The sequence below is a fragment of the Saccostrea echinata genome, unplaced genomic scaffold (genome assembly GCF_033153115.1).
Source record: "Saccostrea echinata isolate AGI-Se365-2 ecotype Australia unplaced genomic scaffold, CSIRO_AGI_Sech_v1 ptg000030l, whole genome shotgun sequence".
NCBI classification, from domain to species: Eukaryota; Metazoa; Mollusca; class Bivalvia; order Ostreida; family Ostreidae; genus Saccostrea; species Saccostrea echinata.
In genome coordinates, this window is record NW_026889779.1 from 18,265,930 (window position 1) to 18,283,110 (window position 17,181).

Genomic DNA, 17,181 nt, shown 5'->3' on the forward strand with positions numbered 1-17,181 from the left:
GAAACATTTTCATGGATTTCAATTTGAAATCATGTCAAAATTAACCCCGATACCTATATTCAAATTAAGATCATTTTAAAGAAGAGGTCAGGAAGATATGAAAAACTGTTTTCTGAGAGACTGTAGGCAATATTGATACATTTTCTTTTTCTGAGAAGGAAAAAACTCCCTTATTTATGCCTGACTTCTTTCATTTTTCATTGAAAATAACAGTTTAAAGTATCTTTTTTCGTTGAGTTTACATAAAAATTATGCCCCGATACACCTTATTTTGCCAAGCTATATTTGTAAAGGATCATTGAAAGAACTTGTTTCTCAAATGTGAGAAATCTGAAGGCATCATTCATTTACTAGATCTTGACCTTAATAAATAGATATGTTGAAATAAGATGGACCTGGCACAGGCACTCTTTGCCTGTTGCACCTGGGTCTGGTGTAAACCTCACCAAGCAATTATATAGACATCTACAGCACTGTAAAGTTATACATGTATATTAGGATATACCTAATTTTTTTTTAATCAGACTGTAAGTCAATCATTTTGTTCTAAAAATAGATACATAAGCCTGGAAAAAAGTGGGATGGGTCTTTAATTTATCCTTCTCGTAGCTCCCATCCCTTCAACTCTACTATTTTGAACTTCATTTATCTTCCTCTGTCTGACTCCGACCTTCCCTATTTCTTCCTCTCCAAACTCTCCTTTACACCTCACATTCACCCATCACCACCAGTCAAAACATTTATTTGTAAATGTACATGTATAATCACAAAGAAGTTACTCTCTCTCTCTGTATAGAACCATGATATTTATATAATTACTACAATGTACTAATGACATGCACAGTGGGGGCACATCTGTTTAGATACATTGTAGTTCATGTTCACTAGTTTGCAAATAGTAAATGAGTTGTGTCCCTTTGTGGGGTCTTTTTTTTTCTTCCTATGTTGTACAATCCACTATAATCACTTAACCAAAAGGTCAAGACTTAAAGAGTGAAAAGAATAATGTTTTCTTTGATCTTTTTGCCACCAGGGCAGGCATTGGGGTGTGCTGTGATACATTCAGTGTTTTAAAAACACTATAGGAGGTTAATTATAAATGGGGATAGATATAAAAAAATGTTTATAATTCATCGAGTTTGAAGTTTGACGCTCTGTTTGCAATATTAATAAAAGCAGTAATGTAATAAAGCTAATAAATCAATTGGTTTTTGATTGAGCTAGAGATAAAAAGTATTTATTTAGGAGCACTAATGCCACTGTAAACATATCTATACATTTTTAATTGAAAATACAACAGAACTCAGTTCTCATAAAAAGAGGTAAATTTATCTCAGTTGTTTTAGGAATTAAACTTTTATGCATTCCAAAATACATGCAGATATATAAAGAAGCTTAGTTATAAGAAAGCAAGTCCTAGTAACTTCCCTATAAATGAGTTGTACTGTATATTCTATTTTGTGTTTACTAATGACATGTTTGAGAAATATTTACTAAAATGTTGTATTCTTAACTTGCAGGTATTTGCTAGAAAATGAGCAGATGGTCCCCCACTATACCACACTGATAGCTTCTCAAAGATTATACATATATGTTACATGCAAACAGGTAAAAAAAAATCTAGAATAAAATATTTATTGCAAAGGTATACATCAATATATATAAATAATGTTGTTATTTGTGATCAAGTGGCTGACATACTTTTCCCCCCATCTTATTTTTGCAACCTGTCTGCTTTTCTGCGACTACTCCATGCTGCTTTTCCATGATTGGTTTTAAGCTCACCTGAGCCAAAGGCTCAAGGGAGCTTCTCTGATCAAAATTTGTCCGTCATCTGTCATTGTTGTCATAAACATTTCACATTTTCATCTTCTTCTCCACCACTGTGCCAATTTCAACCAAACTTAATACAGAGTATTCTTTATGGTAAAGGGGTTTCAAATTTGTTCAAATGAAGGACCATACCCTCTTTCCAAGGGGAGATAAGTAAGATATATAAATAGTAAAAATTGGGTGTGGATATTTAAAAATCTTCTTCTCAAGAACCACTGGGTCAGAAAGATGAAACTTATGTGAAAGCTTTCTTACATAATGTAGATTTAAGTTTGTTCAAATCATGACCCCTTGGGATAGGGTGGGGCCACAGTGGGTGATCAAAGATTTACATAGGAAAACAAAAAAAATCTTTAAAATTTCTTTTTTTCAGGAACAGTTAAGCCATGATTGGTGATTTTTATGAAGAAGCATCCTTAAGTAGTGTAGATTCAAGTTTGTTCAAACCATGACCCCCGGGGCTAGGGTGGGATCACAATGAGTGAACAAATTTTTACATAGAAATATATATATATATATAGAAAAAATCTTTAAAAATCTCCTTCTCAAGAACAGCAAAGCCATGATTGGTCATACTTATATGAAAGCATTGTCAGGTAGTATAGATTAAAGTTTGTTCAATTCATTACCCCTGGGGGTTGGGAGGGCCTAAATGGGTGATCAAATTTTTATGTTAGGCATACATGTGAAAAATCTTCTTCTCAAGAACAGTTAAGCAGTGATTAGACATATTTATATGGAAGCATCCTTGATAGTTTACATTCAAGGTTGTTCAAATCATGTCCCCTAAGGGGTAGAGAGGGGCCATAATTGGTGATCAAAGTTTAAAATGAGAATACATAGGAGAAATCATTAAAAATCTTCTTCCAAAGAATTGCAAATCCATGATTAGCCATATAAATTCAGAAGCATCCTCAGGTAAGGTTAGGTATATTCAAATTTGTTCTAACCATGTCCCCTTTGGGGTAGGGTGGGGCCATAATAGAAGATCAACATAGAAAAGCAAAAATATAATTGCAGAAAAGCAGGATAAGGCTGCAGAAAAGCAGGATTTTTTTTCCTGTCAATTATTTGAATCGGACTAGCAGAACCATAAGCATTCAGGTTATTTCTGCTTATCTAATTCTTAAATATATTCTGCTAATTTATAGAATAAATGCATAAAAATGCAGTAGTACTAAGGAGATAATTAACCAAATGCTATTGAATTGACAGTATCTGACATTTTTTTAAATTTTCACTGTAGGCACATGCAGTTAGCATGTCATAACAGCTTCAAATACCAGAGTACCTATATCCTCAGAAGATACATACAAACAGATTTGTCAATGGTACATATATGTACATGTAAGTAAATACATGTATGATTTTTTTTTTCTCGACAATTTAAATTTGACATTAACTGAACATATTTAATTTAATTATTCCATTTAAGCCAGAAGCTTTAGTAAGCTTTTTACTGTCAAAACTTGTCTGTCTGTTGTTGTAAACTTTTGCACTTTCCAGACGTACGTTTTACATTCTCTAGAATCACACCTAAATGCCAATTTTAACTGTTGCAAACTTGGCCAGTTAGCACAACTCATGTTTTGTTTAAGTCTCTGATTAAGGAAATTCAAGTTTTAACAGAAATGTACAGACTAACCATTTTCCAATGGGAGAGCATTTAGGGATAATGAAAACAGTGATGTGGGAGTAGTAAAACATTGAATTATCTCAAAAGTCAAGATCACTGGGCCATATATTATTGGTAAAAGCTAAAACTTTTTTGCCCCTACAATGAAGTTATATACTAGCTCCTACAAAGAAGTTGTAAGGGTGTCCTGGAATCACCATGTCTGTTTGTCTGTCTGTAGACATGTTTTGTCTGGAAATTATCTTTTAAACCACTTTATAATAATGCCCTGGTAATCGAAGAGTCGTGGGTATATAAGTTTTTGCCCCGTCCCTCCATATTTCACATGTGTATTAATTGACTAGACCTTCCTTTTGGTACCAACATATTTGACCTTGACCTTGGAGTTTGACCCATTTTTGTAAAAAATTACCCAACTTTAACCTTGGCCATAACTTTTGAACAGTTGGTGCTAGGACTTTCAGATTTCACATGTGTATTTATCCTGACAAGACCTTTCCTTGGGTGTAAATATTTTTGACTTTTTGACCTTGACCTTAGAGTTTGACCCACTTTTAAAAAACTTTAACCTTGGCCATAACTTTTGACCCACTTTTAAAAAACTTTAACCTTGGCCATAACTTTTGAATAGTTAGTACTAGGGCTTTCAAATTTCACAGGTGTATTCCTTGTGACAAGACCTTCCTTTGGATATCAACAATTTTGACCTTGCCCTTTGAGTTTGACCTACTTTTGAAAAACTTTAACCTTGACCATAACTTCTGAACTGTTGGTGCTAGGGCTTTTATATTCTGCATGTATATTTCTTATGACAAGGTTTTCCCCCTGAATACCATTAATTTTGACCCTTCGACCTTGACTTTGGAGTTTGGCCCACTTTTAGAAAACATTAACCTTGACCATAACTTTTGAATGGTTGGTGCTTGGGCATTTTTGATCTCTCGACTTTGCAGTTTGACTTGCATATGATAAAGTTTAACCTTCGCCATAAGCTGCCATACGGGGGCATCAGTGTTTCACAAACACATCTTGTTTTTTCCCTACACTTTGTAATTATATATGAACTAACTGGTAACAGGAATTTACAGACTGATTTGTCAAACTTTTAAAAAGAGGAATAAGAGAATTAAATTCTTATTTGAACATGACTTTGTAACCAAGAAAACAATCTTAGGCTCATAACTGATAGAAAGGTAGCTTGTGTCCAGAGATGAGTCTTGACCCAGTACCAAGGGCATTTTAGATATGTTCAAGGTCAAAAGGGTACAAATGTATTAAATTATTTTCATTCACAACTCTATAATGGAAACACAGTAGACATACCTGAGACAAAACTCGCCTGTGACTCAAAGGTATATCCCAAGACTAACATAAGGTAATTTGAACTAGATATGTTTTTAAGGTTGCTTAATTATGACTAGAGGCAGTGAAACAACCCTGCCTGTTGGTCATTTAAGCAATGTAGAGGTAACAGGAATTGAAGTTTAAATTATTGGCCATAATATAATTGTATATTGAAAAAAGTAACTCCCAAAGATCATACTGCCCTAATGGTTGATAATGATCATAAGATATGCCATTTCCAGAACAGAGGTCATAAGACAAGGTCAAGGTCATAGAGTTGATAGAAGTATCTCAGAAAATGCAACTTTTTATTGGAGTAGTATCTGGAGAACATACTTGGCATACAGGTGATTATGACCAAGAGGTATCAATCCTACTTAAGGGCCTAGGTAGTTATAGTTAATTAAAAAAAAATATTGTCCATTATGAATTTCAATAACCTGAGATTGTTTACTTTTGTAAACGGCAACACCATCTCAACAGAATCCTCAAGATAAAGAAATCTTATGTGATAAGAACCTCAATAAAGAAGATAGAAAAAGATCAATTGTATTAGTTTTCAATGTAGAAATTGATGTCACAGATGTCTTTATTTAGTGAAGGAGTCCAGAAAACAAGTTTTGATTCTTTCAAATTCAAAGTTACTTTTTGTATAATTGTGCATTACTTGTGTCTGGATTAACTGACTAAGTAAGAAAAAGAGAATTTTTCAAGAAAACTTCATTTGCAAGAAGAAAAAATTCTGTTTCCAAGGAAGAAGGATAGAATTAATGGATTAGGTTTGGTGCACTCATAGATAATAGCTTGATATTAATATCTGGGGTACAAAAAATATGCTTGTCTTCGCATGATATTCATATGAAACCTGGGTTCTTTTTTTCACATGAATTTCGTGCGATTTTCTTTTCGCATGATATTCATGTGAATTTCATGTGAAAATTGCATGATATTTTCGTGCGAATATCATACGTGGTCCTTTTCATCTCCTTCTCATCCGAAGAATTCGCATGATATTCTTGCGAATTTTATATGAAGTTCATGCGAGCCACTTTTCCCTGTGTAAAGTCTGTCGCGACCGGGGCTTTATCCAACACCTTCCGATCACGACTAAGCTACCATGACGGTCGAGTGGGTTTTGGGGTCAAAAATAAAATGAAATTACAAAATTTTACCAAAATCAATAACATCAAAACGTTTTTAATTGGGAGACGTAAACACGATATGCAGGTGATCTATATATTATCTTCATTGGTTTGCGGTTGGACATGATTTTTTTATCCAACGAGTTGTGTTTTTTTATCTTTCAGCCTTGGTGAGGGGATTAAAACACACATGAGTTGGATAAAATCGTAAAATCGTGTCTAACTAAAAACTATGGGACAGCTTTTTTTATCTCATGTTTACACATATATAGCTATTTCATGTTTTACACTTATAAATGTAAATCCACAATATTTGACTTGATCAAATTCACGCAAAAACCATTGTAACGTCGAAACCGTGGATATGGAAACGATATCATATGAGGTGTAAAGGAGTGATAAATGTAAAAAAAAAAAAAAAACTATATATTATTAATAATCTTCATTAACAGTTACTTTTGTGAATACTAGTAGTTATTTATATAGAAAGTATTTAATTGATTAATCAAAACTGCTAATTAGGAAATCCTTTGACTGTATGTATCTATATACACACACTGTGTTGTCCCACCACGACCCGACCCAAAGAAGGTGAGTTTTATCATCATAGCATAGCCCTCCGGGTCTGTTTATCCCATTTTGTTCTGTCAGTAGCAGTGACAGAAAGCAACCATCTTTGTCAATCATTTGTACGGTTTTCGAGTATCCATCACACACTAGAATGTTTGACAGCGCATCTGTACAGATTCCATTCGGTACAAAGAATCCTGAATTTGATGGTGACCCTCTGTAGGAGAAGCGATATCCTCCTTCACAGTCTGTCACAACTACTGTACGACGGAACATGTCAGATACAATAACATCTCCATTCCTGTTTTCCGTGATGTATATAGGATCGCTATACAGGTTCTCACCCTTGTTGTTGTGCTGGATGATTTGGAGTTGTTGTCCTTTGCTGTTGTATCGGGTTATATTAGCCTCTGTATATCTCTGTTCGCTTTTGTCGTACCAAATCGCTCCTACAAGAAAATCTCCATTTGAAGGGGAGCAGAAAACACAACGTGGAGTCCATGGCTCTTTTTTTTTCTATCAATGAAGTCATTGCTTTGTTCTTTGTAGACAGTTGGATAAGGTTAGAATTTCTATCTATATACATTAAATCACCGTGTCTTGTCACTGTGTGTATGCCATACGGACTTGATATATCTGTCAGTAGAGAAAGAGCTTCGCCTGTTCTATTGGTCAAGATAAGATTGTTATTATCATTGACCCAGGCTCGGTCTGGCATGACACAGGAAATATGACTAATACCACCTCTCACATCGGTCACGTTAATCGATTTCTGTAACACGGCAGCAGACATCGCTTTAAACAGATCTTCATTTCCTACCTTTCTTTTCCCTGTTTCTTTGATCTTAATTTTTCCAAACAGCACTGCAATATCCTCCATGTTCATTTCCGTAGTAAGAGATATCGCTAAAGTAGCGGGAATGTCCTTTATCTTGGGGACGGGGACTAGTTTTAAGAAAAAGAGGAATTGTACTGGTCTGTTTTCTGACTCTTCATATCTTTGTATATATTTATGTATGTATGTCACATTTCTTCTTTGCTGTAACTTCAAGACAAAATAGGGATTTGAGCTACTTATATTCTTAAGAACTGTATATGTTTCTATTTGATCTTTCAGGTTCTGGACCCTGGAATTCATATCCAACTGGAGGTTGCATATTTTTGTAATACAACTTTTAAAATCAGATTTAATTTGTGCCAGGAGAGCACGATTGTATGGTAGAATCTCTCTTCTAATGCGAATAATTCTGTCTCTTTGTTGTTGTATGCAAGTCTTGAAGGTTTTTACCAAATCAATTTTTTCATGACTCCGGTGACCATTACATATGACACAGATTGGACACTGACAAGACAGGCACCAGTATTTATATATCCTATCTGGGTGCCTCTCACATGACTCTGGTATCATACGATCGCCATACTTTAAACAGCCAATCGCTACATCGTGGTGTTTAGTGTCTATGTCTATCACATGTTTCTCCTTACACGAGACACAGAAATTTTTATCACAGGTGTGGCAATAGAAATCCGAGTCTTCCAAACATTGAGAACACCGTGGTTTTGTGAGGCATGCTCCCATGATACTGTATTCTAATGTTCGTTTAATTCTTATCTGTCTTTGATTGTCTTGTCATGCTTGGACAATCTAGAAATGTTCATGGTCTATTTTTGAGTACATTTTCATACATCGCAGGAGACAAGTCCTTCTTGAATTCTAGATTGTAAAATAGAACAAATATTAGCTCACCATAGTTTCTGTTTAAGGCATTTCACGTGTCAGCTTCTGCGAAATGTTTGAGCAGAACCTCACGCTTCAAATCTATTTATTCAATTATTTTTTATAACATAATTGAATTACACAATGTAAATCATACATTATTCAATTTAATGCCCTGTTCACACGGAGAGTTTAATTCGCAGTAAATTAATGTGAAGTAAACTAATGCGAATTAAATTGCGTTCACACGACAGCTAATGCGAAGTAAACTAATGCGAATTAAATTTTTATTTCTACAATAAGGCTATTCAGTAAGGCTATTATAACGTCATTTTGCGAATCACGTCACATTGTGTCGAGCAGATACATTTGACCACTGATTTGACATAATGTCATAGTGACTGTACACATTTTAGCGATCATCATAGTTTTCCTTTGTTTTCCACTCAAAACTAGCAAAAGTACCTATATCTGACCATCGACATGTGGCCTGTGACTTAATGCTGTCCTTACGCATGCATCAAAATTTAATTCGAATTAGCTTCGCTTAGCGTTCACACGGAGCTAATGCAAAGTAATTTAATGCGCAGTAAATTAATTCGAATTAAACTAATTCGCATTAAATTCTTCGTATGAACGCGGTTCAAATTTAATTCGCAGTAACTTACGTTTAATTCGAATTAAACTCTCCGTGTGAACAGGGCATAAAACTGCTCAAAAAATCTTGAGGAAACAAGATTTATTTGGGGGGGGGGGGGGGGCTATTTCTTGTGGTGGGAGAATATTTAGAAAAAAAAAATATTCAAATCTACATACAGGTTAAATTAAATGTCTTTGAGCTTTAGCCCTAAACCTTTTTACTCAGAGAATTATTTTCGATATTATATGCCAAGAATATTAAACAGATATAGGTTTCAATTAATATTTTTAGAACAAAGTTTACAGTCACATTTACTCAATAGACTCTGCCAAGAAATGAAAGAGTCAAGATAAAATTACATTTTATTTTAACCTGAGTCATAAAAAGCTTGGCTTGATACAAGAAAGTATTTTATTGTCTACTTAGATTTTTAACACAGCAAATATCTGATTTTTAGTGCAAAAAGGTCACACAATAATTTACGCGCATTAATTTGAAGGATTTTTTTTCAATGATAAATATTATTCAAAGGATTTTACATAAAATAAGATTATATATAATGCAATGAGTACGTCTAATGAAATATGATAAAGGTTAAAGTGATTAACCTTAATGTTACAATTTTAGTGCAAAAAGGTCAAGTTAATTGTATCATTGCTCCGTAAGACGCACACTGACCCCCAGTTTTCTTCGCGCTTTTGAGTCATTCTATAAGTAGATTAGTTATTTAAAATATACTTCTCAGAAAATCCTTGATATAACTTATGTCAGGAATGATATACATTAAGTAGATGAATTCAGTAAGTGTGATATTAAATAGTTAAATATGATAACAGATCACTTAAAAAGGTTTACAATTTTTAGGTATATTCTTCTAATTATTAATTAATGACATCACTAAATAAATGTTGAGAAGGTGTTATACTTACCCCGTGCAAGAGTGCAAAGCATGAAAAGGTAAGAACGTATAAACAATGTCAAAATAAAACATTATCAATCTTCACATTTTAAGTCCATTTTATGACGTACTCAAAGTAGAAACTGTAAGAGATCCTTCCTATTGATTGAATGCTTTTTTAAAAACAGAATAACAAACACCACATTGGAGGAATGTACCTCTTGCAATGTTACCTTCATCTATTCACACCCGACTCATCAGGAATTTGTAGTACGTTCCTTTTTCAAACCCACATATGTCTGTTGATATGTTACCAAATAAAAATAAATGCCACGCAAGATCTCGCTCGTAATTCTACGATACTACGCCTGTCTAGAAATCCCATCATCATATCTTACTTTAATTAGACCATGACAAATCTACTGGAGACACATAAACTGAACTAAACCTTAGAAAAAAAAATACAAATAATTTAGTGTTGATTACGAAATGCACATGGCAATTAGAGAATATGAGCAAAAATCATGGGTCCGTTGAAGGGATAGTAGTATGAACTATCAACCTACAGACAAAAATCTTTCTTAAAAACATTCTTATTTTGTAGTAAAAAAGATTTACAACCAACTTGTTTTTTTTAAACCAAACTAAATATTCCTCTAATGATTATTCAGTTGAAAATGTCCAATTTTTCTGCAATGCAGTCTAAAACAAGGGTGATGAAAACTTCATATTTTAATATATATTTTTAAAATAATTCGATGAACTACATCAAGAAAAACAAAGTATTCCTACACACACACATAACACCCCCCCCCCCCACCATAACAAAAAACACAATCATCAGAGAATTAATGCAGCACGTAGTCAAATCACCCACTTCACACACAGAAGGAATTAATTTGTCTTAATGTTGATAATTAAATCAATGTAAAAGCTGAACATAACAAACACTGATGAATCTGATAAATTCTGTAAATGATACAAATTGTCAATAGACCAAAACAAGACTCTTGGAGACATCTGAGGTGGAATCAGATGCCAAGGAGGAGCATCCCCTGTAGCAGCTTTAAAATACTCTGTGCCTGTTTATTCTTATAAACTATGGGATAGTTTCTGTTACTTTTTCAGTACTTTTAATAATGTCTAAAACAAAATTAGCTTTCAAAAATATACCTGCTATAATAATTTATCAGTTTTTGGTTATAAACTAGGAATCCAAGAAGATTTAGCAAAGGAAACGATAATGTTTAATCATTTACATAATAAAAAGATATATATAGAATTGAAACAGAACATCCAGATAGTTCATCATGACCTACTTAATGTATCGAAATGCTTTTCCTTTATATACATGTACATGTACTGACTAATATACATGAAGGGCATAGCTGAATGCAGCTTTAATCTAAAAAAAAAAATGTTGGTGTAGATGCATCAACTCTGAAAATTTGACATTTCTTACGACTTTCACTTGTTTAAAATAGCAGACAGACGGACAAACGGGAAAACATTTCGATATACCTTTAAAATTGATTACTATATAATTTTTTTTACTTTAAATGTTTAACATTTCTAATGTTTTTTCTGTGTTCCGGTTGGTGAGATGTTGGACCAGTTGGTGAAATGTTCGTCTACTGTGACATATTCAAGCTTTAATTTGTAATTTTTAAGCCCCAGCTAAAACATGAGTTACAGTTATGTCTAATTTTCATTCATTGGTGTTAGACACTTATGAGAATGACCGAGTTTGATCCTTGTTAAGGATAAAAAAAATTTGTAATATACATGAAATATATGGAGATAACGAACAGTATTCAAGCTCAAAAGTCCATTAATCAATACAAAATAGGAGCAGAGCAAACACGGACCTCCAAACATCAGAGGTGGGATCAGGTGCCATGGAGGAGTGAGCATCCTCTGCCGACCGGTCACACCCGCCGTGTGCTCCTTGTCATGATCGGGAAATAACGGAAAAATCCGTCGACAATTCAGTGTGTAAATAATGGCCTAACAATTAGTATGAAAAACGTCAGTCAGCATTTGATTCAATGATAAATTGTATTTGCTGACAAGGTCATTGTATTGACCATAGAACTTACGAAATGATGACTTTAAACGAGACAGCTGATATTCTTGTTTCATCAACTTATTTGTCAATAATTTACCTCGTTTTAGAAATTGTACATACGTAGAGCATGCTCTTGCGTATCGAATCAACTGAGAGAAATATACCCCGTATGCAGGTGATGAAGGTATATTGCTGCATAAGTAAGGGAAGTTGACGATAGAAAAGTTAAAGTCATCACGTTTATCATAAAGCTTGGTTGTTAGATTACCATTAACGTCTTTTTCAAGTAAAATATCCAAATATGAAACAGATGTGTCAGACTCTGTGGTATCTTTTATCTCAAGTTCACAAGGATGTATCGTATCAACATAAGAATGGAAATAGCCATTGTTAATTGACAATACGTCGTCGATATATCTTTAAATGTCGAGTTGAAGGCCACAACAAGTGTTTTCTTCTTTTCACGTACAAGATTTTGGACAAATTCTGCTTCATATGAATACAAAAAAAGGTCTGCTAATAACGGGGCGCAATTGGTATCCATGGAAATTCCAATAGATTGTAGGAAGACCTGGTCTCCAAAAACCACATAGATATTGTCAATCAGAAACTCAAGCATCTTTTTAATGTCAACTTCAGAGTACTTGTGTGAACAATCAGAATGTTTTTTAACAAAATAATTTTGCAAATGACCAATGACAAGGTTAGTATATTTACGAGTTCCATTTTTATTGAAAAAGCAGCTGTCAATGATATCAAAAATCCTGGACTTTGATTTATCGTGGGGAATGGTTGTGTACAAAGTTGAAAAGTCGTAAGTTTTTAAGCTGTTGATTTTGGTAAAATCTTGTGATTTCAAATTTTCCAAAAGTTCCTTGGAATTTTTAAGTATCCACATCTGATTTACACCACTTCTCGAATATATTGTTGCACAGTACTCTTGAAGTTTCTCCTTCACCACTGTTAATATCTTAGTGAGGAGTAAAGATAGAGGCTTGGTTGAACATTTACTGGAAGCCGCTATGTATCTTTCTTTGTAAGGATCTTTATGAAGTTTCGGAATCCAATATAAATATGGTAATTCGAATTCATTTTGGTTGTTTGGAATATTAGAAATATTCAAAACTGACATATGATTTTGAAGAATTTCTTCCTTAGAAAGGGAACTATGAGTATAAGTTTACCACTTGTAGAATTAAATCCAAGTTCCTCTAAAATACATTTAACATAATGAGTCTTACAAACAAAGACAATGTTGTTACCTGCTTTGTCAGCAGGGACCAGTACGTACTGATCATGTAATCTATCTAATTCTTTTTTCACTTCTGGATTATTGAATACAGAAGGATAGATGGTTTTCATATTGCCTCTCAATCTTTTAATACGCGATTTTAACATACATCTGATACATTTAATCCATTCTGACAAAGTGTCAAGGTCTTCTTTTTCATGTCTGGTCCATTGCCTGGCGTAGTCCTCTACAGCATCCATAATATTTATGAAATTCCGACACCAGTTGAAGGATCTGGGTTCCCTAGATTTAGGACCTTTTAAAATTAGTGATCTAAGGTCCTCATTATTAACTATATTTACGTCACCAGTAATAACGTATCCAGCAGGACTATAGTTATAGGGTGAGGAAGAACATGAACACGATGGAGGATTATGCTTCAGATATTCGATATTCAGGCCCTGTAAAGTTTTCTTGTAATTAAAAAGTTTGGAAGCAATAATCGATGTATATTTGTAGGAAATACAAGGTGGAGTCTTTAACTTGAAATATGGTGGAATAGAAGACTGGACCCTTCTGTGATTAAGAATATTATTTATATTAACCGCGTCAATTCCTTTGTTGGCATATTGAAGTTTAAGGAAAAAACGGATTGTTTTAGCTGCATTTTCTTCAGTAAAACGCGGGGGGTTAAAAAGCCTATGATTGGCAATATCCATAATTACAGATCCGAGCCTATATTCTGGTGTCGAGGAATCAAAAAATGGACTTTCCTTGACCTTTCAAGAAGACTATTTAAAAGTTTCAAAGGGACAGAGTAAAGTTTGGTGCGAATATGATGTAGACCTAACTGTTGATTTACGTAAAGTAGTAATGAATCAAAAGAGACATCGTGTATTAAAGGTTTATTGTAAGACCGATGCCCATGACTACGCTTACGTCTCTGTGTATGGTTAAAAAGTCCCATCACATTTACATTGTTACACTGTGGGCTAGAAAGATTTCCAACACTATCGAAATAGTCATTACATCCATAGGGAAAGGCTGTCCCTAGCTTTCTTATCCAAAATTCTTGTTGTCTACGGAAAGGTGTACTCAGTGATGGACTGTTTGTGTGGTGGTAAATCTTTTCCAGAATTCTAACTTTCATTGACAAAATAGAATGATCAGGTAAATTAAAATTTTTGTATAAAAGTTGCTGACCCCCATTATTTATCTGAAATCTATGACCTGATGTTCTTTTATTGAGTGATCCCTTGGTTTCACCAACATAAACAAGTCCACAAAGATTACATTCTATTCCGTAGACAACATTAGAAGATTTGCAGTTCAGATTTTCCCAAGTTTTGGTACAGAAGCTCTGTCCAGTAAGATTACTGGTGAAAGAAGTGTTAGTTATCAAAATGTCACAGGTTTTACAGTTTTTCGCAGAACATTTTGAAACAGAGAAGACATGGGATCGGAAAAGGAGTCTTCGAATATATCTCTAATAGAAACTTTACATTCTTTCAATTTTTTGTATGAACTATTGGTTTTATACCAAAACTGGGAATCTGAAGACTGTACATATGACATATGTTTAATATACCTGAGGATTATCCGAGGGGCACCGAATGAACTGCTTGAGTCTGTGTCCCTTATAGACTCAAAGGAGTGACGCCTTTTTATACTGGGCGACGCGTCTGCCAGTATCATTTCGTTATTCTGTGTACTCATGAATGAATAGGTACCGAACGACAAGTATCCTCGGGGACAGACTGTCCACCAGCAGAGATACATGTTCGGTGGTTAAAATGAAATATATGGAGATAACGAACAGTATTCAATCTCAAAAGTCCATTAATCAATACAAAATAGGAGCAGAGCAAACACGTACCTCCAAACATAGGAGGTGGGATCAGGTGCCATGGAGGAGTGAGCATCCCCTGCCGACCGGTCACACCCGCCGTATGCTCCTTGTCATGATCGGGAAATAACGGAAAAATCCGTCGACAATTCAGTGTGTAAATAATGGCCTAACAATTAGTATGAAAAACGTCAGTCAGCATTTGACTCAATGATAAATTGTATTTGCTAACAAGGTCATTGTATCGACCATAGAACTTACGAAATAATTAATGGACTTTAAACGAGACAGCTGATATTCTTGTTTCATCAACTTATTTGTCAATAATTTACCTCGTTTTAGAAATTGTACATACGTAGAGCATGCTCTTGCGTATCGAATCAACTGAGAGAACAAAACAAACATGGAATATCAAGTTAGCATAAGATTTGTATTAAAACAAATATCTACATGTATATGTAAAACACTTTATTTGAAATCACAACATGCATCCAAGAGAAATTTTCCGTTTATAAGTTGATGATGAATTAAATTCAGTAATGCTTCAGTTGTTTAAGGAACATTCCACATGTTCTATCTACAAATAGTGTAGACACACAAAATTTCACAATTGCAACAAAATGTCAAGTATTTTTTTCTGATACATTTATACTTAAGAATAATACAGACATAGAAAAATCATTATATAGATATACTTCAATTATTTCACTTTCTGTAAACACTAGATATTATATAATTATTTCTTAGAATGTGAAAATCAACTTATTAATATAGTGTTAAGTGCTTTCTTACAGATTTAAACAACTTTATTAAATAATATGGATACCTTACCAATCCTAAGCTCTCAATGTGATAGCTCATCTTTGAATCAGACTTTTGCGACATAAACGTATTGTATTTAAAACGAAGTGTTCCGGTTTGAGACTTTTTAATTTAAGGACAATGTTAACTGAATGAGGATTTATTAAACTCATTGAAAATTTAATAAAATCTCTTCAAAGTAAACGTTTACTGATCATGTTTTATTGTAAATTTGGAAAATAAGCATGTAGCACAATTCAACAAAATAAAATGATGATTAATGGTTTTGACTGCCAGTGTGATTGGTGTGAAGTAGGTGTCCAAGAAGATTATGGAGATAAAGTCTATGTCTCAAATTGGGATGTTTGTTTGTTTGTATGTTGTTTAACGTTCCTCTCGAGAATTTCTCACTCATAAGGAGACGCCACCACTTGCCGATGGAGAGCTGCAAATTTTGTCCTATGCTCGGCACTTACGGCCATTGAGCAGTGAGTGATCTTTATCGTTCCAGCACCTACTGCGACACGGGACCTCGGTTTATACGGTCTCATCCGAACGACCAGTCTCCACGTCCCACAGTGGGATTCGAACCCGCGACATAAGGATCAACTCCTTACTTCGCGACTCTAGAGCAGACGCTCTAACCATTGCGCCACGCGGGCGACTCAAATTGGGATGTAATTAAATCAGCATTGGTCCAGATTAGAATCGTAAGAGCTAAGCTTAAAAATGAAAAATCTTGAATATCTCTGATTAATAATGTATAAAAATAAACTTTTGATACACAAACTTCGATTGCACAGAGGAATCAATATGTTACATTCACCAAAATATATTTCGAATTAAAGAAACATTTAATGAAATTAATAATCATCACATTCGATTGGAGGAAATTTAAAAGTTATTTAATGCTTTCATACAGGGAAGGATCTGAAGGGGAATCTCGATGAGAGATTTTAACAATCCTCTTCAAACTTATATTCCACGGAAACAATCTAGATACATGTAAATATTCTAAGGGCTAAACAGATCACAAATTGAAGCTTTATCATGCTTAGAGAATTATTTTCCTTTATATCTAGCAGAAATAATGTTTGTATAATTATTTGAAGCAATGAGAAGCTTGTCTTCACATATTAAAAGTCCAGTTTAAAGTTGGGGTTAAGGTTGTTTGGTTGGGCTAAGTTGATCAAATACATGTATCAGAAAGGCATAACAATGCATGAAAATTCTTCTTTTCATCCAGTGGACACAATAAATATTGCCTTTACCAGTGTTGTAATGTTCGTGCCAGTGTGAAAGGAAAACAGTATCAGAGTGGGTCTTATTGATTGATCGACTGATATTTTATTGTTGTTCTGCTCACATCGAGAATTTTTCACTCATGTAATCTGCATTCTATAGCTCTATAAGTTACCTGTACGTGTCCATTCTCTTATGAAAACTGTCCCTTCT

General features: G+C 34.1%; 1 protein-coding gene across 1 annotated transcript; it reads right to left on the reverse strand.

Annotated features, from left to right (window-relative positions):
* Positions 1 to 6,456: 6,456 nt before the first annotated feature.
* LOC133196894 (uncharacterized) lies at positions 6,457 to 8,104 on the reverse strand. Its single transcript, XM_061332741.1, has 2 exons — positions 7,120 to 8,104; positions 6,457 to 6,974 (listed from the first exon to the last, which is right to left on the reverse strand). Exons 1-2 carry the CDS (start codon positions 8,102 to 8,104, stop codon positions 6,457 to 6,459), a joined length of 1,503 nt encoding a protein of 500 aa, XP_061188725.1.
* Positions 8,105 to 17,181: the final 9,077 nt, after the last annotated feature.